The sequence below is a fragment of the Diabrotica virgifera genome, chromosome 3 (assembly GCF_917563875.1).
Source record: "Diabrotica virgifera virgifera chromosome 3, PGI_DIABVI_V3a".
NCBI classification, from domain to species: domain Eukaryota; kingdom Metazoa; phylum Arthropoda; class Insecta; order Coleoptera; family Chrysomelidae; genus Diabrotica; species Diabrotica virgifera.
In genome coordinates this window covers 266309276-266336074 of record NC_065445.1, presented here as the reverse complement: position 1 = coordinate 266336074, position 26799 = coordinate 266309276, and the positions used below count along the sequence as shown (strand labels likewise).

Here is a 26799-nt window from a genome sequence, read left to right as displayed (position 1 = left end):
CAATTTTTAATTGAGACGTAAAAAGCTAACTTGGAAAGAACATCTTCATGTAGAATGTAGGTGAATATGAAAAATGTTTTTATTTGATTGACCAAAAGTTTTCGTTTGTGTAAAACAAAATTATTATTTCTGATGGTATTGTTAAGTTTTCAATTTTTGTTAAGATCTCTTATTTTTTATGTATGTATTATCAAGAATAAATATTTATTTGTGTTATTGTTTTTAAAAGGAAACCCCCTACACTATGTTGGTATTTGTATAAAATGTGTACAAATACTAAATTGACACACTATGAGAAAAAAAGATTTCACTTTCATGATCACAAAGAAAGAGAAAAGAAAACATATATAGCAGATCCACATTATGTAATGGTCAAAAATTAAACAATAGTAAACAATTGAGACTTTATGATTACCAAAAAAATGGATGACTCAGGAGATTCTGACAGATGGATGAAAGTAGGAAACATAAACACAAGAATATGATGTAGAGTACACGAAAATTCACAAAGCATTAGATACAAAATTAAGAAAGTAAAGGTAAATGAACGAAAAGTGCAATGAAATTGAAGAACTAGATAATAATTACAACAGCTTTAACGTTTTCAAGAAAATTAAATCATTTATGTTAGTCTTGGACATGATTCATCAGTTTTCTGGTTCATTTGCCTTCTTTCTTATTCCATGATCACACTTGCACTGCTAGACAGTTTACCTTGGTCGATTTTTTACTTCTGTCTCATTTTGTTATTCCTCATAGGCCTCTTATCCTTACTCACGTTTACCTTTTTGTTATTCACATCATGATTTATATAGATTTTTCGTATTTTTTTTTTGTTTCTGTCTTTGTTTATTTCTCATTTTTCCTTTTCTTCAATTTTGTTTAGCTCAATTAGTCACCAATTTCGTTCTTTTTTTTAACTTGACTTCAACCTCGAGATTTACCTACATTTGCATCATTGTTTGTTTTACTTGCTTTGGTTTATCCGTATCCATTTTCAGTTCCTTCTGGACATTTTTCTCCAGTATCTTCAAATAAAATAGAACTCATTTAGTCAATATACAAAAAGTAAATGTAAATAATATTAAACTTGAGTAAGTTAATCAAATTGTTTACTTTAGATCTAGGATAGAGCAGGCCAGCGAGCCGCTTTAAGAAGGATGTCCAAGGTTGTTGCAGAATACACAAGTGTATGGCAAATAATTGCTCGTTCCATGTCAGCTGGTGACAGCGCGCATGACAATGTCAATCATAATCATCATGTCGTAAGGTTATATCATATTGTAGCAGTGTACAAATAAAATTCAGTTTTTAATTCAGCATATCAGTTTTTTACCAGCATTAACCATCAGAAGCAGAAATAATACTTTGTATAAATAAATACAAAACATTTTGGCGACCGTAGACAGGACAAGAAACAAATAATTACCAGAAAACCAGACAGCATTTTGGCTTTGGCGGCCATTTCGAAGCAGAGGTTAATGACCGGGCCACGCCAGGATTACAGAAAATCAAAGCAAATTATCAGAAAATCATTGGACATCAGGTATCCTATGTAATATCCTTTTTTATAAAAAATTCCTATGCATGACTTGCATCTAATTTGTGTTGTTTTGTATTGTAACAGTAAATTTTTATAAATCATCAGAATGACAGATGAAAATACCTTAAAAACCACTAAAACTTCCTTAAAAGGTCAGTTAACGAGATTTTTTAATTTTATAAAAGATGTAGAGTCAGGTAAAGCAAACAAAGATCAGTTAGAATGCAGACTAGCAGTAGCAAAAGATTTATTGTCAGACTTTAACTCCGTAATGGTTCAGCTTATGGTATTAGATTTAGATGAGACAAAAAATAAAAGTAAGGAATATGAAGCTGAACTAGAAGAATATGAAAAGAAGTTTTTTGATTGTATATCAAAAGCGGATATTTTAATAAAAAAACAGACATTTAATCAACAAGCAGACACAATAAATACAAGTTGTAGTTCACAGTTACAAGCTTCACAAGACATAAGGTTACCTTGTATTGATCTTCCAAGGTTCAGTGGGGCCTCAGAAAATGGGGATTCAGAAAGTGGGAGCTCATGGCTTGAGTTTTATGACGGGTTCACTAGTTTAATTGGCAATGATCCTAATTTAAGTAACATTAAAAAATTTTATTATCTCAAATCTTGTTTGACAGACAGTGCGGCAGCAGTAATTTCCTCTTTGGAGGTTACGAATGAAAATTATACGATTGCTTGGTCAATCTTAACAGATAGATTTCAAAATGATAAACTCATAGTACATTCTCATGTTCGGGCGTTATTTGAGTTATCCGTGATACAAAAAGAATCACCTTCTCAGCTGAGAAAACTGATTGATGAGGTAAATAAAAATATAAGGGTATTAGAATCATTTAAACAACCTGTAAAGGAGTGGTCAACAATGTTAATATATTTAATAACTTCTAAGTTAGACAATAACACAAGACGTCAGTGGGAATCGGAGAATATAAGCAAAAAGGCACTTCCAACAATTGAAGAATTTTTAAATTTTTTAGGTCAGCGTTCTCGTCTTTTAGAAACTCTTTATGCAAATAATGATAAACAAACACATGGTGCAAACCATAAAAATAATAATCAACCACATAACAAAAATAAAGTACAATCATTCGTAAATCAAACTAATCAGAATTTTAAATGTTTTTATTGTAAAGAATCACACTCAATTTTTTATTGTAATAAGTTTCTACAATTATCCGTAAAACAAAGAAATGTTGAAGTACAAAAAATGAAATTATGCACAAACTGTTTAAGAGGAAATCATTCAATAGAGAAGTGTGTATCAACCAGAGGTTGTAAATTTTGCACGAGAAGTCACAACTCGTTGTTACATTACTCAAATTCTAGATTTCAAACAGATCAGCAACAAAGCCACATCAATATGAACCAAGAATCAGAATCATTTGGGAACTCAATGAATGAGCACAACCAGGTAAATACAGTACAGATTAATTCAGCGCAGCCATCAACATCAGTAGTTCTAAATTCAAGCGCCAATCATCAATCAGAAGTTTTATTAGCAACAGCAGTTATACATATTTTTGACCAGTCAGGTAATACATTTGAAGCAAGGGCATTACTTGATTCAGGATCACAATCAAATTTTATCACAGCAGATCTTTGCAAAAAATTGAAACTTGATAAGTCATGTATAAATATACCAGTATCAGGTATAAATGACAAAATAACTCATATAAACCATTCAGTGACTACAAATATTAAGTCTCGAGTAAATGCATATCAGATTGAAAGTTCTTTCTTAGTTATAGATAAAATTACAGAAACATTACCTACAGTCAATCTTAACAGAAATGAATTTACTATACCAGAAAATGTAACTTTAGCAGACGAAACATTTTATAAACCAGGGAAAATAGATATTTTATTAGGTGCCTCTATATTCTATGATTTATTATGCATTGGACAAATTCGACTTAACAGATTTTTACCTATTTTGCAAAAAACCATGCTAGGTTGGGTTATTACTGGGAATGTTCCATTTCATTCAAATAAACTAACCATCAGGTGTAATTTTACTGTCAACAGCATTAATGATCAGATCAAACAATTTTGGGAAATAGAAAATATTGATAATTCAAAATGTCTAACTAAAGAAGAAGAATCATGTGAAAAAGACTATCAGACATGTTTTCAGAAAAATCAAGAAGGACAAATTGTTGTTCCACTGTTAGCAAAAGACAACATACAGAACTTAGGAGATTCATTACAAACAGCACTCGACAGATTTTCTAGTTTAGAAAGAAAATTAATCAAAAATCCAGAGTATAAAAGGTTATACACAGACTTTATCAAGGAATATCAGGATTTGGGACATATGTCACCTATAACAGTAGAGGATTTAAAGTATCCCTCATACTATCTACCACATCATGGAGTTCTAAAATCAGATAATACTACTACTAAATTAAGGGTTGTTTTTGATGGGTCAGCAAAAACAACTACAGGCTTATCATTAAATGATTGCTTAAAGGTTGGACCAACTATACAGAGTGATCTTCTTTCTATCTTAATAAGATTCAGATTTTTTAATATAGTTTTAGCAGCAGACATTGAGAAAATGTACAGACAAATCTTAGTAAGTGAAAACTACCAGAACTATCAGAGAATCGTATGGCGTACAAATCCCTCAGAAGAGATCCAACATCTTAAACTTAAAACAGTAACATATGGAACAGCAAGTGCACCATTCTTAGCGATAAGAAGCCTAACCCAACTAGCCAATGAAATTGAGGAAACAGATCCAGATGTAGCAGTAGCAATCAGAAATGGATTCTATGTTGATGATTTGTTATATGGATGTGAAACTGCAGAACAGGCAAAACAGTTGAAAAATAAGTTACAGGAAATTCTTAGCAAATCAAAATTTATATTAAGAAAATGGATGTCCAACGACAAAGATATATTCTCACCAGGAGAGCAAGAACAAGTAGGTATAGAATATTTTATCTCAAGCAAAGAGGAAAATAAAACTTTGGGAATAACTTGGCAGTCAGGTCAAGATAACTTGTTATTCAAAATTAAATGTAAAGACACTGAAAAAATTACAAAGAGATCAATTTTGTCAACAATATCTCAAATTTTTGATCCTTTAGGTTTAGTAGGACCTTATGTCATTCAAGCAAAGATAATATTACAGAAGTTGTGGAAACTTAATTTAAAGTGGGATGAATCAGTTCCTGCTGAACTTCATACTTGTTTTGTAGACTTTATAAATCAGTTAACAGAATTAAATCAAATCAGTATTCCACGACATGTTACATTGTTTCAAGGGACATATACAGAATTGCATGGATTTTGCGATGCATCTGAAGCAGCTTACGGAGCTTGTTTATATATTGTTAGTCAGTATCACGATCAGAAACAGAGTCAGTTACTTATTGCAAAAAGTAGAGTAGCACCATTAAAGGTACTTACAATTCCAAAATTAGAGTTATGCGCAGCAATGATATTAACAGATTTAGTAAAAAAGGTAAGAGATTGTTCAGATATTAATTTTGCCAAATTTACATTTTGGACAGATTCAGCTATAGTTATTCAATGGATAAACAGCGAATCTCATGTTTGGAAACCTTTTGTATCAAACAGAATTGCTCACATTCATGAAAACAGCAAGGCAAATGAATGGAGACATGTTCCTTCAAAGGAAAATCCAGCAGACCTTATTTCAAGAGGAATAGACTCAAAAACATTGTCAACTTCTTCCTTGTGGTGGCATGGACCTTCATGGTTATCAGAAAGTGAAGACAACTGGCCTATACCGAAATTTAAATCAGTAAAGGATTTACCAGAAAAAAGACCTAAATACCAGTTATCAGCTCATGTTAAAGAAAAGGAACCATTTAGTATAATCCATAAATATTCTTCAATATCAAGGTTACAAAGAATAATAGCATTGCTTTTAAGATTTAAACATAACTGTCTTAATAAATCAGACAAATATTGTGGCCAAATTTCTATACCAGAACTGGAAGTCAGTTTAAATACTATTGTAAAACTTGTACAGAATGAATGTTTCCAATCAGAAATTTCACAGATTTTGAAAGGTAATACAGTCAAAAAGAATAGCAATCTTATTTCACTTAATCCATTTCTTAAAGATGGTATTCTCAGAGTTGGTGGTAGGATCAAAAATGCAGATTTTTTACCTTTTTCTCAAAGACATCCAATACTTTTACCTTCAGACCATCACATTACTACTTGTATCATTCGGGATGAACATTATAAAAACTTGCATGCTGGTCCACAACTATTGTTATCAACATTGAGAACTAGATTTTGGATATTATCAGGTTTAACTACAGTAAAACGAATTTTAAGAAAGTGCATTGTATGTTTTAAAAATAGGCCAAGTTCAGTCAATCAACTTATGGGTGACTTACCAGAGAAGCGAATTACTCCTGCTAGAGCATTTTTACATACAGGTTTAGATTATTGTGGACCATTCTCAGTTAAAGCTAATAAATTACGCAATTCAAAAATCATCCATATATATGTTTGCATATTTGTTTGTTTTAGCACAAAGGCTACACATTTAGAACTTGTAATAGACTTAACAACTGAAAGTTTTTTAAATTGCTTAAAACGATTTATCAGTCGTAGAGGTAAACCATTGACTATCTCATCGGACAATGCCACAACTTTTGTGGGGGCTAATAATCAACTCAAATCAATGTACGATTTAGTACAGAATTCCAGACCAGAAATTAACAGTTTTTTGACAGTAGAATCAATAAAGTGGCAGTTCATTCCTGCTAGATCACCACATTATGGGGGAATTTGGGAGGCAGCAGTCAAATCATTTAAATTTCATCTTAAAAGAATTGTGGGAAATCATATATTCTCAGTAGATAATTTTGGAACTTTGACAACACAAATTGAAGCATGTCTTAATTCCAGACCTTTAACTCCTTTATCCTCTAACCCATCAGATTTTCAACCTTTGACCCCAGGTCATTTTTTAATCTTTTCACCATTAACAACCTTTCCTGAGCCAGACATACGAAGAATTTCAAATCTCAACACGTTTCAACATATGACTCAAGTGCTCCAACATTTTTGGGCAAGATGGTCAACAGAATATTTAACTCAACTTCAGTCAAGATCCAAATGGAGGACTGTTAGCAACCAAGAAGTGAAGATAGACCAGCTAGTGTGTCTTAGAGAAGACAACTTACCACCTCTACAGTGGAGGTTAGGACGTATTTCAATGGTACATCGAGGCAGAGACAATAGAATACGTGTTGTGACAATAAAAACAAACAATGGTGAAGTGACAAGAGCTCTCTCACGCGTGTGCATATTACCAACAGACATTTAAGTTCATTTCTATGTTTTGATGTATACTGGGCAATTATGACCCTTTATTGTAATGTAGTTTATTGTTTTTTTTTGTTTCTTTTTGAAATAGCCAGGGTATTTCAAGGCTGGCGGTATGTTGCAGAATACACAAGTGTATGGCAAATAATTGCTCGTTCCATGTCAGCTGGTGACAGCGCGCATGACAATGTCAATCATAATCATCATGTCGTAAGGTTATATCATATTGTAGCAGTGTACAAATAAAATTCAGTTTTTAATTCAGCATATCAGTTTTTTACCAGCATTAACCATCAGAAGCAGAAATAATACTTTGTATAAATAAATACAAAACAAAGGTATTATGTAAGAGGTCCCGGTGAATTCGTAACTATTTTAATCCCCCATCCTAATTACAGGCCAACTTGCAACTCTGGCGCGCAGGTAATTTTTCGATAACCCACTAACTACCGGTGAATTTGTAACTTTCATTTTTTAAGTAATGTTGATAATCTAATACCGGTATTTCAGGTATGTATCTGTATAAATTACCCTCTTTGAAGGTGGTGTAACATACATTTATGTATTGTCTTTTGGAAGAGTTACTAGAGAAAATCCAGATAAATTTTCTAAAAATGGCTGAAATTCTTGTAACAGAACGTGGGTGTAAGTTATTGGTGGTAAATAATTATAAATTTCACTTAAAGAAAGTGCTAAAAAGTGGAAAACATTTTTTGGTATTGTTCTGCATGTGGTTGCAAGGCGTTTCTACCGATGGTAAGTTTTTTTAATATTTTGAGTAGTAACAAACACTTATGTTGGTTATCAACAATTTGATGTACCAGTAATATAAGGAGAAAAGCATTTAAAACAAAATTTAAGATAACCGCATTATAGTGCATGTAAAACAATTTAAACAAGGTTTTATAAATCTTGCTATACTTAATTGTTGCTTATAGAACTATAAATTAAGTCAGTTAAACATTATTAACTCATGTAAAAATAAAACTTCTATCTCGATATTACGTGAAATAGCCCAAAGAAATGAGTAACAATACACGGTTTTTATGAAACTCAGTGTAACTACCATAATATGTAACAATGGTTTTAATTTCTATATGGATAGAATAACAAAATTTATGCAAAGCTGACCAATTTTTTCTCAATTTACTTATTTATTGACAATTTAAATGAAAAACAGCCGATTTTAAGAATTTTCGTCTATAAGTTACGACATTTTACCAGAAAACTGAAAAAAGAACCGATTAGTTTATTGAAAAAGCTTTAAAATGAGTTGAAGTAAAATAGAATTGGAGCTTTGTATATCAATAAACATTAATGAAAGGTATACATTTGCGATAGGCCCCATGTGGGCTGAACCCGTTACTGTTCAAATTTATTTCTTACGTTTTAACCTAACTACCTGAGGTATTAGATTTAATCCATGGTTTCGAATTCACCTGTAGAAGGTTTCGAGTTGGCAGGTTCAGGTAGTAGAAAAGTCACGAACTGGCCGGTGTACATGTTAATTTGATAAATGTTTGTCATTAAAAGTTGCGAGTTGGCGCGTGTCCTATGTAACAGATATCTAAAATTGGCACTGAGAATCCGCCTACTTCGCTGGAACTAGAAAGAAGCCTAATACCAGAACTTCTCAGCAAGACTGAGATTGTAAAAAGCATCAAGAACAGAAACCTCGAGTATTTCGGACATGAACGAGGGGGCCCAAATATCGGTTGCTACAAAATATTATGCAGGGAAAATAGCAGGCAAGCGCAGTCCAAGACGAAGAAGAACCTCACGGTTGAAGAAGTTGTGAGATTGGTATTGTGTTGATACAAGCATGCTATTTAGGGTGGCAGTGAATAAAATTAAGATAGCTATGATGGTATCCAACGTTCTGAAAGGACATAGTATATGAAGAAGTAGATTAGTTTGCGTGTGTCATAGATAAAATGACTACTTTTGATACTAAAAAATATTCTAAGCGTTCAACTCATGAAAATATGTTTTCCAATCAAAATACTGATGAGCGGTGTAGTTGAGCGAACAACGATCTCATTAGTTTGAAGTTTGAACAGAAAAAGATCTCATGAAGATCCAAAATTATCTCAAAACCTCCAGTAAAAGAATACACAAATAAAAGTAAACAATTTTTATTAGGTATAATGTGTTGTTTTAATTTCATAAAATATATTATAATACATCCTTAAATTTTACTACTCAAATTCCTAAAATCCAAAATGAATTTTTTTCCAATCATACCACCTGGACTTAGGGTATTTCTTAAAGCTTCCTTATAATTCAAAAAATCAACTAACGCGTGCGGTGGTGCTTTCAGCTTCTCCTCTAACACCATATCAACGATCTCATTCAATATTTTAGGAAGTTTGGCGAAATTCTCTTCTTTATTATTCCATCGGCTCATGTTGAAACCTTCCAGTCGGATATTCTTGAAGACCAGAGCCGTTGTAGAAGCTGTAACGGGTTCTAACGACATACCACCGTAAGTTACTAACACTCCTTCCTCACTCAAATGCCTCATAATGCTAGTGGCTGAACTTCCACCAATGCAGTTGAGTCCTAATACAGGATTGTTCAACTCTCCAGTTTTAAATATGTCGGTTTTTTTAATTTCTTCTTCAGTAAAAACATATGTAGCACCTAAACCTATAAAATAACACAAACTGTTATAGATATTGGGAATTTAGAATAATAATATCCAAGTAGGTGGAGGCCAATAAACTAAAGGAGAAGAAAAGAATACACCTAAATATAACCATAAAGTTAAACTATGTGACGTCACGGGTTGTTTGAACTATTTTAAAATACAGAAGACTATGGCATTTTAATAATATATACCAGTTTGTTGAGATTGGAGTTTGATACAGTTTTTGAAGGAAAGGAAACAAGGTTTACTATGGAAAATAAAAGAAAACACCATAAGTGTTGTTTAGTGCCATTTTCTAAAAGTACAAGTTTTCTATGGATTTAAAATAGTTCAAACGATCAAACGTATTTTCTACTGACGTTTATAATGTCTAATTTAAAATTATATACAATTTTGTTTATTTTGTTGGTGCAGAATGTAAACATATAATCATATGACGTCACGACGCGTTTTTAGTACGTTGACATGAAATTTGGCATACACATAGCTAACAAGTCAATAGAAAAAAAGTGATATTGTGCCGATGTGTGCTTTTGCCCTAGGGGTGAGTTTCACCCCCTTTTGGGGGTGAAAAATATTTGTTTGAAATAAGTCCGGAAATGGATAAAATGACTAATTCTAAGCAACTTTTGTTCTATAAAGTTTTTTCACCAAGTTAATACTTTTCGAGTTATTTGTGAGTGAATATTTTAATTTTTCTACAAAATAACCACGTTTTCAGACGGTTTTTCGCAAATAAACTCAAAAAGTAAGTATTTGGTCGACAAAAAAAATTCTTATCAAAAATATAGCACGTAAAAAAGTGAAAACAAAGTGTATATATTAGGTGACTATACCGAGTAGAAGCAGAGTTATAGCTAATGAAAAATAGGTTCATATTCTTCAAATTCCAAATCGAATATTTTAACGTGCCATAACCAAAAAACAAAGCACTTTTTTGGGGAAAACTCATTTTAACTTTTTTAAAGTGATTAAAAAATGCTTATTTTTGTTTAAAAAAAAATTTTAGCATCAAAAGTAAACAAGTTACGCTCAAAATAAAGTTGGTCCCTTTTTTTTGGTAAGATATCGGGAAAATCACCCCCTAATTAGCATTTCAAATGAACTTAATTGTTACCACTTCACAAGTTTTTTACTCGCGTATGTATTGATCATATGATCTGTAAGTTTCATCGGTTCAAAGTCCTTATTTTTTAAAGAGCTGTAGTTAAAAAGGCTTGAACGACTCACTTATCACGAGTGTATGCAAATTTAGAAACACCGAATCTTAACCAATGTTTGTCTTACAGAAAAACAAAAAAATACAAAATATACAGAAAAGTAAAGCCGACTTTTTTATTGTTTAAGATTTTTGGTATCTCTAATCATTTTTAAGTTACTCTGAAAGAAGGCATTTTTTCAAAATTAAAATTTTTAAAAAATTTACTTAAAAACCAAATTTTTTCAAAAATAAGCACTTTGAATCGATGAAACTTACAGATCATATAAACACAACATAAGTAAAGTAACTTGTGAAGCGGTAACGATTAATTTCATGTAAGTTGCTAATTGGGGGGTGATCTTCCTGATTTTTTTTTTGCCAAAAAAAAGGTACCAACTTTATTTTGAGCGCAACTTGCTTACATTTGATGCTAGAAATTTTTTTTTATAAAAACAAAAATATAGCATTTTTTAAACACTTTAAAAAAGTTGTAATGTGTGTTCCCCAAAAATGCTTCATTATTTGGATATTTCACATTGAATTATTCTATTTGGAATTTTTGGAATATGAACCTATTTTTCATCAACCTTTTGCTAGGTATAGAGACCTAATATATATCCAGTTTTTTTTTACTTTTTTATAGGCTATAGTTTTGCTAAGAATATTTTTTCGACAAAATGCTTACGTTTTGAGTTGTTTGCGAAAAACCGTCTAAAAACGTGGTTATTTTGTTGAAAAATAAACATATTCACTTGCAAATAACTAGAAAAGTATTGATTTGGTGAAAAACTCTATGGAACAAAAGTTGCTTAAAATTAGTCAGTTTATCCATTTCGGGGCTTATCTTGGACATATATTTTTTTCAGCCCCGAGATGGGGTGAAAAAAGTCACCCCCAGGGCAAAAGCACAGATCGGCACCATATCACTTTTTTTCTTTGACATGTTAGCTATGCGTACGCCAAATTTCATGTCAATCCAAGCAGTTCTTTAAAATTTACAGCAAAAACCATGAAAGAATGTACAATTTGGGCTAGCTGAAATAATTTGAATTTAGAATCGTCTTTAGGAGCCAAACGGAACACAAAAACAACTTTTTTATCTTTGATACATTAGTCCAGGGCGCATCAGTTTTGAGATGGACGTTGAGAGGTGACTCAAATTTTTTTGCAGAAATTGCTTGAAAATAAATCAAATAATAATATTCGAGTTATCCTCCCTCTCAAAAAGGTCCGGAACATTGTTTAAATAATCAAAATATCAAAAATTGAAGGAAAAATTCGATTTTTTTCTTCGTTTTTTGATTATAACTTTAAAAGTATTCCATTTCGAGAAAAGTTGTATTGACATAAAAGTTGCGTAATTGAATTTTCTACAATATAGAATTGGTTAAAAATTTAAAAAATAGTCACCCTAGTTGCAAAATAGCAATAATTGCGAAAAAACCATACAAAAACAAGTATTCGCATTTTACGTTTTTCAACCATTTATGCTTAGTGATGTGAGTTGTAAAATTACATAACTTACGTTACATAAATTACACGTAACTTACGGTAATATTACATGATACCCGTAACTTAATGTAATTTATGTAATTTTTGGAATTTACGTAATTTATGAAATTTAACGTAACTTATGATAAATTTACATAAATTACCGTAATTTATGTAATTACTGGTAAAATTACATATATTATGGCAACTTATGCGCGCGCAATTGTCGTAAGTGCGGTGCGCCGGTGCCGGCGCGCGCGAACCAGTGGGTGCTATTACGCTCGTCGCTCGTTAGTCGTTCCTTAGTCTGAGTCAGGCAGGTTATGTTTACATTTCTGTTATTGTATGTGTAATGTGTATGTATAAGTTAGTTTTCGACTGTTCTTTCTCTATTCATTCACGCAGCGTTGGTTACTTTACATTTATTTATAAGGAAGCACAGAAACTATAAGGTAAGAAATATATTATTTCTACAAACAGCAAAACACGTGCCGGTGATGTCCATAGCAACCTTAGATTGGGAAACACAGGGGCGGGCCTATCGCATATCGACTGTACGTTAAATCTAACGCGCGTCATTTTATATGTGGCTACAGTACTTAATTCTGAATTCGGTTTACCAAGTTTTATTCGATTTTTTAGATTAGTTTACTGTACAATAACTATAAGAATGATAGGAGCAACGGGGTACTTGTGCATGTAGCATGTGTAATTGAATTACACTGACATAACTTACTAAATAAAAAATTTTGATAACGTTGAGGGCAAAATAATGTAGTTGTCCGATCCAGTATTCTGCTTATTCGAATTTCATTAAATTGTTACACAGATTCAATTTTAATCTTTCTTCTATTTAAGGATGCCTAACAATTTTTTATGCCCTCGTGCCCATCAAATACTTTGAAAAATAATGTTTTTTCCCTTCTTAATGTTTAAGTCTACCTGAATATTTTTTTTAGGTCATAAAACATGGTGAAACGTAAGACAGATATCTGGCTTTATTTTGAAGTGTTACCTGCGGGTTCTTCTAATCAAAAGACCATAAATGTGAGGTGTAAATTTTGCAAGAGTGTACATGCAAAAAATGCTACAAGAATGAAATCTCATCTTCAACAATGCACTTATGTGCCGCATATGATAAAACTTAAATTCAATATTTTAACTCCAAAGTCAAAGGGGAATCACTCTAAATTTCCATTTGAAACATCCATGAAAAAGATCACATCGGCAAAATTGGATAACGATAACACTGATGCTGCTTGTACATCATCAACGGTTTCCACAGCATCAACATCTGCTTCTGATAACATTCATGTGGAAACACCTGTTTGCACAAAAATCAACAGAATACAATCATTTTGTGATCGAATGACACACGAACAAAATAACGAATTGAATATTTTGCTTGCTAGAGCTATTTACACCAGTTCAGCACCACATTCAATTACCGAGAATGAAGATTGGAAATTGTTTTTTAAAAAAATTAGACCTTCATACACCTTACCATCGAGATATATGTTATCAAATCGTCTCCTGACCGAAGAGTACGAGCGAGTTGAAGTTCAAGTTAATGATAAAATTAAGCAAGCTGACAATTTATCATTGCAATGCGATGGTTGGTCCAACTTGCGAAATGAAAGTGTAATTAATTTCATTGTTACAACACCCGAACCGTTATTTGTCAAATCAGTACTAACAAAAGCAGAGAAGCATACCGCAGAATATATAACAAAATTAATGGTTGAAGTTCTGGAGGAGTATGGACCTAAAAAATTTTTCGCTATTGTGACTGATAACGCAAAGAATATGAGGAAGGCTGTGAGACAATGTGAAGAGATGTATCCCCATCTTGTATCATACGGCTGTTTAGCGCACACATTACATTTATTGTGCAGCGATATTTTGAAATTATCTTCAATAGAGACACATTTGTCACATATTATACATATCGTTAAAACTATTAACCAGTGTCAAGTACTGAGAGCTCAATTCACAGAAATAAGAAATGAGATGAAGTGTGGAGTGTCTCTTAGCCTACCTGTAAAAACAAGATGGGGTTCACATGTAAAATGTCTTCAAGATCTGACTAAATGCAAGTCCGTCCTACAACGTCTAGCAATATCTCCAGATAAAACAATTCAAGATAGAATACGCAGCGCAAAAGCAAATTTACTTGATGAAGGATTCTGGATAAATTCTAGCGCTCTTGTTGAATTGCTTAAGCCAATTACTGAAGCAATAACACGTCTTGAAGGAGATTCTTCGTCAATTCATTTGGTTTGTGAAACTTTCGCGAAAATCGGTAGTAACATATCTACTCATTTAGAATGCGTGAAACTAACGGATTGCGAAAAAACAGAAGCGATGGATAAATTTATATCAAGGAAGGAATACGCCCTTCAACCGATCCATTTTGCCGCAGACTTACTAAACCCTCGGTCTGTTGGTGCAAATTTATCATCAGCCGAAAGGATTGAAGCGATGAAATACATTACTACTATGTCAACCACGACCACGATAGAGATTGGTGATGAAGGAGTGTCAAAGATTACTGAGGATTTAGGAAACTATTTAGCTAAAACAGACTTTTTTGGCGAAACATTTTTATGGAACATACTCGATAATGTCTCTTTGGTTACATGGTGGAAAGGATTTTGTGGACATTCATGCCTCTCCAAAGTTGCAGTCAGGATATTGACAATGCCGTGCACTTCTGCGGCAACAGAGAGAAGCTTTAGCTCCCAGAGCAGCATTCATACGAAGAGAAGAAATCGCCTAACAACTCAAAGGGCAGCAAATTTAAATTATATACAATATAATTCAAAATTGCTGAAACGTTCACGACAACATCACATACAAAGTCAATATCCTATAGAAGAGACTGTACAGAACAACGTTTCGATAGAAGGTAGAAACTTACAGAAGGAGATAGAAGTAATTGAAAACCATATTTCCGAAGAGGAAGAATTAGACGAGGTAATTTTAAATTTAGGCATTTTTTAGATATGTGATATGTGCATGTGATATATGCAGTTTGCTTCTTTTCCGATTTTCCAATGCATTCCACCGTTTTCGAATAAAAAATTATAAATCTTATGTTTTCAGACAATATCATCATGGCATTCAAATACAACAGGAAATGGAAATTCCGACGATGATTTTAATTTTGCTGACTTTGCAATGACCGATGATGAAATTGATCAAAGAATGGAAACTAGGGAACAGAGACCAGCACGCATTTTGAGACAAAGCAAAGTGAACATTTTAGAAAACGTCTTAATGAAATCGGTAAATTAGTGTAAACACATACATATTTATTGTTTATATTCCAAAATTATCAATTTCAGGGTAAAGGCACAGAACAACCCCAAAAAAAAACGGAAGTCGAGAAGGATACTTCAGATGCCGAAAACAAGGTAGTTAGATCTGTATATATTATATTATAAACCCATTATTTTTACTCTCTATGTTTACACTTTCCTATTTAATTTCAGGATGCAGTTCTGGATTTGCCGGAGATAAAAAAAATTACACAAGGCTCATTGGAAGAGCAAACAATTGAAACTTCGACGTTTTATAACAAGAAGGTCTCCAGTTGTCTGCGAAAAAGGAAGTTGTGATTTATAAAAGCCGCTTAAAACAAAACTAAAGAACCTATGTTTTCATTTCTTTATTATTTGTATGTATTTCTTATCCACTTTTCTTTATTTCATAAGTATGTAGTTACTTTGTGTTTATTATATTCAATATGAATGCAAACAATTGATTTTTTAATACAATGAACATAAATTACATAAGTTACATAAATTACATCTGGTTTGTAATTTTTGGGTAATTTTACACGTGTAACTTACAATTTCTGAAATTACACGTAATTTCACATCGCTATTTATGCTACACTTAGGACATTCATATTTCACCCAGAAAAACTTTATAATACAGTAAAACAATACTGTAAATTTTATTAAGATCGGTTCAATAGATTTTGCAAAATAAATTTTGCAATCCAGCTTTCGCAAAAAAAATTCATTTTTTCAAAATGTTTCAGGACTGAAAATAAAGCAGAGAGCAAGTTGATTTTTTTTTGCTTATAGAAGTGTACTGTACCTTTCATTTGCAATTTTCAAAATTAAAATCGATTAATTACCACGGCGTCAGAAAATTTTTGAAATAAACAATAATTTTTGGTGCTACGCGCAGGACAGCGGTGTTCGATTCACACAAGTTGATTTCCACCAAAATTTCTTCCAATCTTTATCTAATATATTATTTTCTTACTCTTTTTATTTTGTTGTATTTTAATATTTGAATTCCACAAAAATCAAACTAATTTTATTATTGTTTGTGAAATATTGTTTAAACAATTGCACATGTTTAAAAATAATAAACTTTTATTATTTAAGTTAAAATATATTAACAAAGAAAGTTTTTGCTAATAAAAGTGTTATTTCAAAGGATAGAGTATGTGTTTTTATTTTGCAATAAACAATTTATTTATTTATATCGAAATGTAATAAAAATTAAAATGTATCAATCATTATCAAAGGTCATTGGAATGCCCAATCAAAACAAACTATCCGCTGTCCTGCGCGTAGCACCAATAATTAATGTTTATTTAAAAAAATTCCTGACGCCGTGGTGTTAATCGATTTTAATTTTGCAAAATTGCAAATGAAAGGTACATTACACTTCTATATGCAAAAAAATTTTCAACTTGCTATCTGCTTTATTTTGAGTCCTGTAACATTTTGAAAAAATGATTTTTTTTACGAAAGCTGGATTTCAAAATTTATTTTACAAAATCTATTGAACCGATCTTAATGAAACATACAGTATTGTTTTACTGTATCATACAGGGTGGTGAATTGGAAAACGGGCCATAGGAAACAAAATGTAAAATTCTAAACTGTTGAATTTCTGCTTCCCTAATTATTCTACATCAAAAGACATGGAAAACTATTTGTAGAGGATTGAAATCTTTATTGAAAACAATTGTTAAAATTGTTTTACGAATTAAACACATTCCAAAATTTTGTAAAATATAATAAATGTTATCAAAGTATTTGCCAAATTTAGGCCACAGACAGTGCAAGAATGTGTATAAGGTTGCCTTCGGTCACAATGAAACTATTATATTAACAATATTTTGAACTGTCAGTATTTTTATTTTATCGTTTTTATTGTTTAAAAAACAATAAAGTCGAAAATATGTCCTCAGTTGAGGAGAAAGTAGTAATAATAAAGCTGTTTTATTCAGTCAATAGTTTGCGTACTCTCAGAAATAGTAACGTGTGGCCTTACTTTTACGCACTTACTTAGGTATGGCAAATGTATTGTATTTTTTAAAATTTTTGACTCTGTTTAAATTGTAGAACAGTTTTAACTTTTGTTTTTAATGCAGATTTTAATCCTCTACAAATAGTTTCTCATGACTTTTGATGTAAAATAATTAGGGAAGCAGGAATTCAAAAATTTAGAATTCTACATTGAGTTTCCTATGGCCCGTTTTCCAATTCACCACCCGGTATAGTTTTTCAGGGCGAAATATGAAGGTCCTAAGTATAGCATAAATGGTTGAAAAACGTATAATGCGAATACTTGTTTTTGTATGTTTTTTTCACAATGATTGCTATTTTGCAACAAGGTTGACTATTTTTTAAATTCTTAACCAATTCTATATTGTAGGAAATTTAATTGCGCAACTTTTATGTCAGTACAACTTTTCTCGAAAATGAAAACTTTTAAAGTTATAATCAAAAAACCAAGAAAAAAATCGATTTTTTTCTTAATTTTTTGACATTTTGATTATTTAAACAATATTCCGGACCTTTTTGAGAGGGAGGATAACTCAAATATTATTATTTGATTTATTTTCAAGCAATTTCTACAAAAAAAATTGAGTCACCTCTCCACGTCCAAATGTACTAATATTTTTATAGATGCGCCCTGGTCTACATGTTTTAAATTATGTTCTGTTGTGATTTATAACATTTTTTTCGAATTTAAAATTTTATGCAAGTTCCCTATTTTGGAAATCTTATTTTTAAACAAAACTGAACAATATTATGTAATAAAAAAATGTGCAAGTTCCCTATTGGTTGTCAATGTCATAAATTATTTTAACAACTAAGTAACAAAAAAACTTACTTTTTAAAAATGTTTTCAAGTCATCGATCAGTGGCCTATCTCTTACCACATTCACAGTTTTTATTCCCCATGCCTTGCACATCTGAATAGCAATAACTCCACAAGCAGAATTCGCTCCGTTTTGAATAACTGTATCTTCAGGTCCTAAGTTTACGAATTCTTTCAGCATCGTATACATTGTTACTGGATTTACTTGCAACGTAGCCCCTTCAGGAACGTCAATACTTTTGGGAATGCGGAATAAACTTTCTTCTGGCAATGTGATATGAGTCCTCCATGTTCCTGTAACACATAACATGCTTAGTTAGTGTAGTCGTTTATACAAGCATGTAATATTATACCTGCATAAACAATTGGTATAACATGATCTCCAACTTTTAGATTCTTCACTTCAGAACCAACTTTTATAACTTTTCCCATACCTTCATACCCAGGACTATCAACCTTTAATGGGTATTTTCCTTGTACAATATTTATATCTACGGGATTGACAGCAGCTGCTATCATTTGGACCAATGCTTCATCTTTTTCTGGTTCTGGCATATCATAATTTTCCAAATAAAGGACATCGAGTGGTTCTCCTGTGTTGGCATATCTTATTTTGGTTGGCATTATAAAATGTATATATCACACTAAAAGATAGAAAAATCTAACTATCGAACAGAAAAGAAGTGGTAATAGCAAACACTGAGAATACCTGTGCAAGATTTACAGTTGAGTCCCGAGTCTTTACCCGTGCGTCATCTATTGACATATTAAGCGTAGACTCGGCATACTCACCAAAAAAGCGTAACGCGGAAACAGCATGGAAACAATCGATCGGTGGTCTATCTATCTCTTTTAACCAAACGATCCCGCGCATGTGACTGACAAAGATGGCGAGACCACTCAATCATATGTCGACGTTACACCCCGATGCAATGAGTGGCATATCCCTAGCCAAGTCTATCCTTAACATATCTCTGGCGTCATCATTTAAAGCATACGAAATAAGTCGGAAATTTACTAAACGCAACAGTAAGTGACAGAAAGTGGGTATTATTCCGATTACGGGTTATAGTATAAAATTTGGCGTTATCAAATAAATATAATGTCAAATTTAAGTTTTGCTTTAAAATTTTGTGGCATAATTACAGCTATATTTGAAGTAGCTTAATAAATTCTTTTATTATCATTGATTAATAAATAAATAAACAATTTATAAAAAAAATCGATAACATATTTTCTTTTTGTTATTTTATTCACTTTGGCGGAACATTAAACACAAGCATTCCTTAAATGTGTCAACAATGAGGTTATTTGTACGTTGTCAAAATTTATCGTAAAATAACATAAACTTATCATAAAATTTCTAACTCCAATATAAAATTAGTTGTGAAAACAACTGTTTGTATTACTATAAAAAACTTGAAAATGCAAAAATTCGACAAAATAACAGCAAAAAATTCAACAAACTGACAGCCACAAAAGTAAACAAACCAAAACGTCAGAAATTGTACTTAAAATATATGAAAACATCCCCAATCGTCTTTCTTTGTACCTATTTCTTTTCAATGCACTGAGTCTAGATCGTTCATAAAAATAACATGTGTTTTTACTTAATAACAGGCGGCAGCTGGTTTGTCATTAGTTTCAAACGTGGAAGAGAATGATGCTAGATAAAAAGTATGTGTTTTATCTCGCTAGGTATTAATGACACACGGGTAAAGACTCGCGGACTCAACTGTATATTATAGACATGAATTTTGACAGCACCTAAACGATTAGAATAAGAAAGGTCACCAATAGGCAGGTCTTGTTGCATTTCTTTTATTTAAAATGACTTTTACAACAAGAAAATCTGCATGTCCATAAGTTACAATAAATAATATCCAATTCCCATAAAACCAGTCGTCAAATATTTGGGATTGCATCTGGGTGAAAAACTTATTAAAACTAAACAGAAACAACTAGTTCTTAAACTGAAAAATATGAACTGGCTACTTAATAAAAGGTCCCAGTTGTCTTTTGAAAATAAACTGCTCCTGTACAAAGCTACACTCATACCAAATACATTACATTAGATGATAATACATACAACTCTTGACATTTTCCATTAATTTTGGGGAAGCAAACAAAATAGCGCCATCTAGTGGTATGGGTTGTAACCACAAACTATGCATTTAAAAGAAAGGTTTTTTTATAGGATTAAATCAAAATACAAATTTAGTTGTGAGCTATTTTCTTTAATTTTATATTCTTACTTTTTAATTTACTAAATTTTCCTTTTTACTATTGTTAATTTTATTTACATACGCTTTTATTAAAAGATCAAAATATTTATCTATAAAAGTTTTGTGACAATTTGCAGGAAGGTACATACATTTTGTAGGGTTGTGTTATAGAGGTAGCACCTTTTATCGGAACGACCACATCAAGCGTCATAGACGGGAGATGGTTCTTGATAACTGGTCCTCATAAGACAACTAACTCTCACTTATGGCTCCACGTGCCACACTCCGGGCAACTGCATTGGTCTGCAGGCTAAACTAAGTGAGGGTAGCCAGATATGGCGATAATTTCACCGAGTGATTGCCGGTATAAGCAATCTCCCACTTACCGACCAACGGCTTCGGGCGGATGAGTTAGTAAGTGGTAGGGCACTCTTTTGTCCTGGGGTTGAGAAATCGGCCTCGAAGGCGGATGAACAAAAAAAAAAAAACGGTCAACGGCATAAGGATGTAGAAGGCAAGGGGAAACCACTACATTAAAGATCATATACGGATATCCCTAGTACAATTGTCATGGCTGTACAAAAAAGTAACTCTGTTACTGATCATGGATATCGGAGACCAAGATCCGGCAGGGGAGGCAAATCACAGATAGACCACAGGGCCTCTCAGGTCGATATCAAACGAAATCCCTGTGAAATACCCATCAGTAACACATCGTCCAAAAAGAAGACTAAAATCGACAAAAAGTGCATGAAGGTAGGTACGTGGAATGTTAAGTCAATATACCAAGCAGGTAAAGTCCATAATGTCATTCAGGAAATGGAAAGACTTAACATAAAAATATTAGGATTAAGTGAGACCAGATGGCCCAATTCAGGTGACATATTAGTAGGCCAAACAAAGATATACTACTCTGGTAATGACAATGACCCAAATCACTGGAACGGGGTAGCGATATTAGTTGATAAAACCACCCAGAAATTTGTAACTGGCTTCTTACCCATCTCGGATAGAGTTATGATGGTAACACTCAAAACAGCCCAGTCTAGAGTCAATATAATTCAAGTATATGCTCCCACAGCAGATAAATCGGATGAAGAGCTCGAACAGTTTTATAACGAATTACAACAAGCTTTAGAAGTAACCAAGTCTAGAGACGTTACAATAGTAATGGGAGATCTAAATGCAAAAATCGGTAGAGGAAGTCAAGGTGATTTTATTGGAAACTTTGGACTGGGCACTCGTAACGAGAGAGGAGAAAGATTGGCTCAATTCTGCCAAGAGACCGATTTTATTGTCACGAATACTTATTATGATCTGCCGACCAGGAGACTTTATACATGGAAATCACCAGCAGACAACCAACATAACGTCATCAGAAACCAAATTGACTACCTTCTCATCTGCAAACGATACCGAAATTCCATAAAATCAGTAAAATCATACCCTGGAGCTGATGTGAGATCAGATCACAACCCAGTTGTAGGAAGGTTTAGAATTAATCTAAAGAAGCCTGTGGTTAAAACTAAAGTAGAGACGATACAAGTATCTCGTTTGAGAGATCCATCAACAAAAGAGCAAGTCACACTAAAAATTAAAGAAGAGCTCACCAAAATAGAAATTATTCCTACTGAAGATGCGAACAGGAAATGGCACATGTTAAAAGATGCTCTTATCCGCACATGTGAGACAACACTTACACCTAAACTAATTAAAAATAAAAATGAATGGATGACCGAGGAGATTCTAGATCTCATGGAAGCAAGGCGATCTTATAAAACCAAAGACAAAAACATGTATAATATTATACACACAGAAATAAGGAGAAAGATCAGAGAGGCAAAGGAAAGATGGTATAGTGACAGATGCGCAGAGATTGAACAGTTGGTAGAGAAACATGATAACTTAAACCTTCATAAGAAAATTAGTGAAATAACAGGCACTAATATTAAGAAAAAATCAAACATACTGCTGGATAAAAACGGAAAAATAATTATAGACGTCGGTGAAAGGCTTAAAAGATGGCAGGAATATATTCAAGAGCTATTTAAAGACGAACGGACTGAAATAGTACTAGAGCAGGAAAAGTTCGACAACGGCCCAGACATAACAGAAGATGAGGTACTAGAGGCGATAAAGCGAACAAAGAACAACAAGGCAACAGGTCCTGACCAAATACCTGTAGACATAATACGGTTAATAGAGGACCAGCAAATTGGAATATTGGTCGACTTATTTAATACAATATACAGTACAGGAATCATTCCCAGAGATTGGCTGCTGTCAACGTTCATAACACTGCCAAAAAAACCAAATGCAAAAGAATGCCAAGACCACCGGATAATAAGTTTAATGAGTCATACACTCAAAATATTTTTAAAAATTATACACCGGAGAATACATAACAAACTTGAGCAGGACATAAGCGACACGCAATTTGGATTTAGAAATGCAATGGGAACGAGGGAAGCCCTGTTCGCTGTAAATGTACTTGTGCAAAGGTGCATGGATGTTAATCAGCCAGTATATATGTGTTTCTTGGATTACAACAAAGCCTTCGATAAGGTCAGACATAACCGCCTTATCGAATTACTTGAAAAGAAAAACTTAGATATGAGGGACATCAGGATCATTAGTGCTATCTATTATAATCAGATCGCTGTGGTAAAAGAGAACAACGCCTTTTCAAATGAAATACGTATTGAGAGGGGCGTCAGACAGGGCTGTGTCCTGTCTCCTACTTTGTTCAATTTGTATTCAGAGGAAATAATCCAGGAAGCACTAGAAGACATAACCACGGGAATAAAAGTAAATGGTCGACCAATCAATAATATACGGTTTGCCGACGACACTATTTTATTAGCCGAATGTCTTGAGGATTTACAACAAATGGTTGACAGAGTGGTAGAAGTCAGCCAAGAAAACGGACTGTCCCTAAACACAAAAAAGACACAATTTATGGTAATCACAAAAGTTCAACAGCGCCAAGAAAGCATAACAATACATGGAGAACAAATTAAAAAGGTTGAAAAATATAAATATTTGGGTACAATAATTAATGAAACTAATGAGTACACAGAAGAGATTAAAGCAAGAATAGGACAGGCAAGAAATGCTTTCAACAAACTAAAAAAAGTACTCTGTAGCAGGGACATTACAATTTCTTTAAAGATAAGACTTCTGAGATGCTACGTGTTCTCCGTATTATTCTATGGGTTGGAGGCTTGGACATTAAAGAAGGATGTTTCGGACAGATTAGAAGCCTTCGAGTTATGGGCCTACAGAAGAATATTAAGAATAAGTTGGGTGGATAGAGTCACGAATATCGAGGTGTTGAGAAGAATGGGAAAAGATAAAGAGGTTTTAAATACAATTAAAGTCAGAAAACTGCAATATCTGAGACATGTTATGAGGGGCGAGCGTTATAACTTGTTACAATTGATAATGCAAGGAAGAATACAGGGTAGAAGGAGTCGCGGAAGAAGACGCATCTCCTGGTTAAACAATTTGAGAGCTTGGTTTAATTGCACTTCTGCTGATCTCTTTAGAGCAGCGGTATCGAAAGTGCGAATTGCCGTGATGGTTGCCAACCTTCTTAGAGGAGATGGCACATGAAGAAGAAGAACATACATTTTGGAGAGTTTCTTGTAAGTAACATTTTAATTTTAAATTATATTTAACATTTTCAACACTCTCTTGTATATAATTTTAAAAATACCTTTTAAATATATCATTAATTTTATCTGAAGCTCCCTTTATAAGTTACACCTAAATTTCACACTATCAGGTGTATCCTTAGCCCTAATAATAGAAAATAAATTTCCTATACAGTCTGGGTTAGCCTTCTTGTAAAAAGAAATTGCAGCTAAACGCCCTCTCATCGGGGTTATTGGAGGCACTTTTTACTTAATTTTGTTGCCATCCTAGGTATTTGCTGAGAATCCATTTTATCGAACCTATTTTATAAGACATTTTGTGTAAAAATACAAACACAATTCACCAAGATTAGCTAATTAATTATCCAAAAATTAACAAAATTAAATTTTTATGTTTACGTTGAGAAAACGTAGTTCAACTCTTTCTGACAGAGGCGCTAGTGGCAACGTGCTTCCAGTTTTCTGTGGGAGTTGGATGTATTATCATCTAATTCTAATGTATTTGCTCATACCAATTTGGGCGTATGGAATAGAACTATGGGGCTGCAGTAAACCTTCAAATACGAAGATACTCAAAACATTCCAATCCAAAAATACTCCATATTATGATAAATAAAGCTCCGTGGTATATATCTAACCAGACACTTCACAATGACTTCCACATACCAATAATCAAAGATGTAAGTAATGAAGAATCATTCTGTACAATATAAAAATTGCACAACTAACCACAACAACAAATTGATAAATAGTTCATTCACTTAACCACTTTGCTGAAAGAAGACTAAAGAGGGTGTGGCCAAAAGACCTACTGTACTTAGGGAACCACCACTGGACGGTACCTACTCAATTTACTTACAGACTATTTACTTATTATTTTATGTATAGGGTAGATTGTAAACCATAGAGGTATATATTAACATATAGTGAGCCTACCCTCCATGCTTTCTGATGACAAGATCTCATGAACTGGTTTGCGCATCTCTTTCTAGCACATTGTATCGAGAAACTAAGATGACATTAAGTGTGAGTATAGGCACGGAAGGGGAGGACAACTGTCGCAGCTTTACTATGAGTAAGAGTGAAACAGCACTGAGCCAAAGAAAAAAGATGGTGTCGTCACTTCGTTCTGAATGACACTCTGTCTATGATAATATATAAGTCTAAGTTGTAAACATGCAGTATATCACTAAAGAAGATAAAAAACATACTCGGCAGTTGGATTAACAGTAAGCTGAGGTGCAACGAAACACTGTTTGATACAAGCACACCTCCTCCTCTTAAATAGGAACTAGTGTGGATTACTGTTGACTCGAAAGTTGTGCCATTTCTCTTCTGACACCTCTTACTTTAGTTCTACTCTATAATCCAGGGTATTTGCCTTCTTATACTGTAACCATTACTTTTAACAATACAAATCTTATAAAAAATAATTAATAGTATTATTTTATGGGTCTGTGATTGCTAATTTACAGTTTTTAATGATTTCTTAATGAAAATACTTTTGAACAAAAATATTGAGCTACATGTCATGAAACCAAATCTTATAGGGTCTTCGGAAAGTTAACATATTGCAAAAACTATTTACAAATTGGAACCATAGGTATTATACTTGAAGTCGCCTTTACTAAGTAACAAGACATTTACTCAACACACACACACACACACACACACACACACTACACTTTACTCCACTGAGCTAGTGATAACTATTTATGTAATTGTGGCTAAATGTTCTAAACCAATGCCAGAAAACAAACAAAAAAAAAACATATAGACAAGACAAACAATATATAAAAATGGAGCATCTTTGAATTGTTGATATTAAACTATAAAATTGCCATCTCCTTAGTTTAAATATATTAAGTAGGTACTTACATTTTTACTTCCAAATAGTGTTCTGGAACTTAATCAAGGCACTCCAAAGTCCAACTGATTAATTGTTACTTAGAATACCATTAATAAGGTGCACTCAATCAAGTGTTTTTAGATTTTATGATAATGAATAATTAATTCGTCATGACTTGGTGTATGATAATTTCTTTCCATAAAAAAATTGTTTTTCACATGTAGCTATATTATTCAGTTTTTTTATAATAAAATCATATTAATTTATAGTAGTTTAGAAACAAAAGCTAAAATATTGCATTGTAAAATTTTTGTAAACAACAGGTAGTTTTGTTTATATCATATCATAATATATGTAAACAACAACAAGTAATTTGAAACAAAAACAAGTGTTGTCTGTTGTCTTTTCCTTTTGTAAGATTTTGTGGTAATTCTACTTACAAAATTTATAATATTAAGTACCACATATAGGGCTTTTCATTCACAGTCATTTGTTTCGAGCTTCTGTCATGTGTCACATAATTTTAATATATCTACGTCGTACGTTATTGGTATATACCCAAGCGTCATAAAGTTAGCGAAACGGTTTTTTCAAAGTCGTAATTTTGACTTCTACCATAGCTCAAAAAATTGCACCTCGTTTGCGGATAATTGCACCATTCAAAATTTCATTTGCGGAGTTTCCGTTTTCGAGATATAAGCAAATCAAA

The 26799-nt window shown here is 32.7% G+C and overlaps 2 protein-coding genes across 2 annotated transcripts; one reads left to right on the top strand and one right to left on the bottom strand.

Annotated features, from left to right (window-relative positions):
- The first annotated feature begins 1649 nt into the window (after positions 1–1649).
- On the top strand, positions 1650–7031 carry LOC126882744 (uncharacterized). The gene is made up of 2 exons (XM_050647734.1): positions 1650–2369; positions 6975–7031. Exons 1-2 carry the CDS (start codon positions 1650–1652, stop codon positions 7029–7031), a joined length of 777 nt encoding a protein of 258 aa, XP_050503691.1.
- A 1971-nt stretch (positions 7032–9002) lies between these two features.
- On the bottom strand, positions 9003–26593 carry LOC114326242 (enoyl-[acyl-carrier-protein] reductase, mitochondrial). The gene is made up of 4 exons (XM_028274554.2): positions 26120–26593; positions 18714–19004; positions 18373–18654; positions 9003–9532 (listed from the first exon to the last, which is right to left on the bottom strand). Exons 2-4 carry the CDS (start codon positions 18982–18984, stop codon positions 9072–9074), a joined length of 1014 nt encoding a protein of 337 aa, XP_028130355.1. The 5' UTR covers positions 18985–19004; positions 26120–26593; the 3' UTR covers positions 9003–9071.
- Positions 26594–26799: the final 206 nt, after the last annotated feature.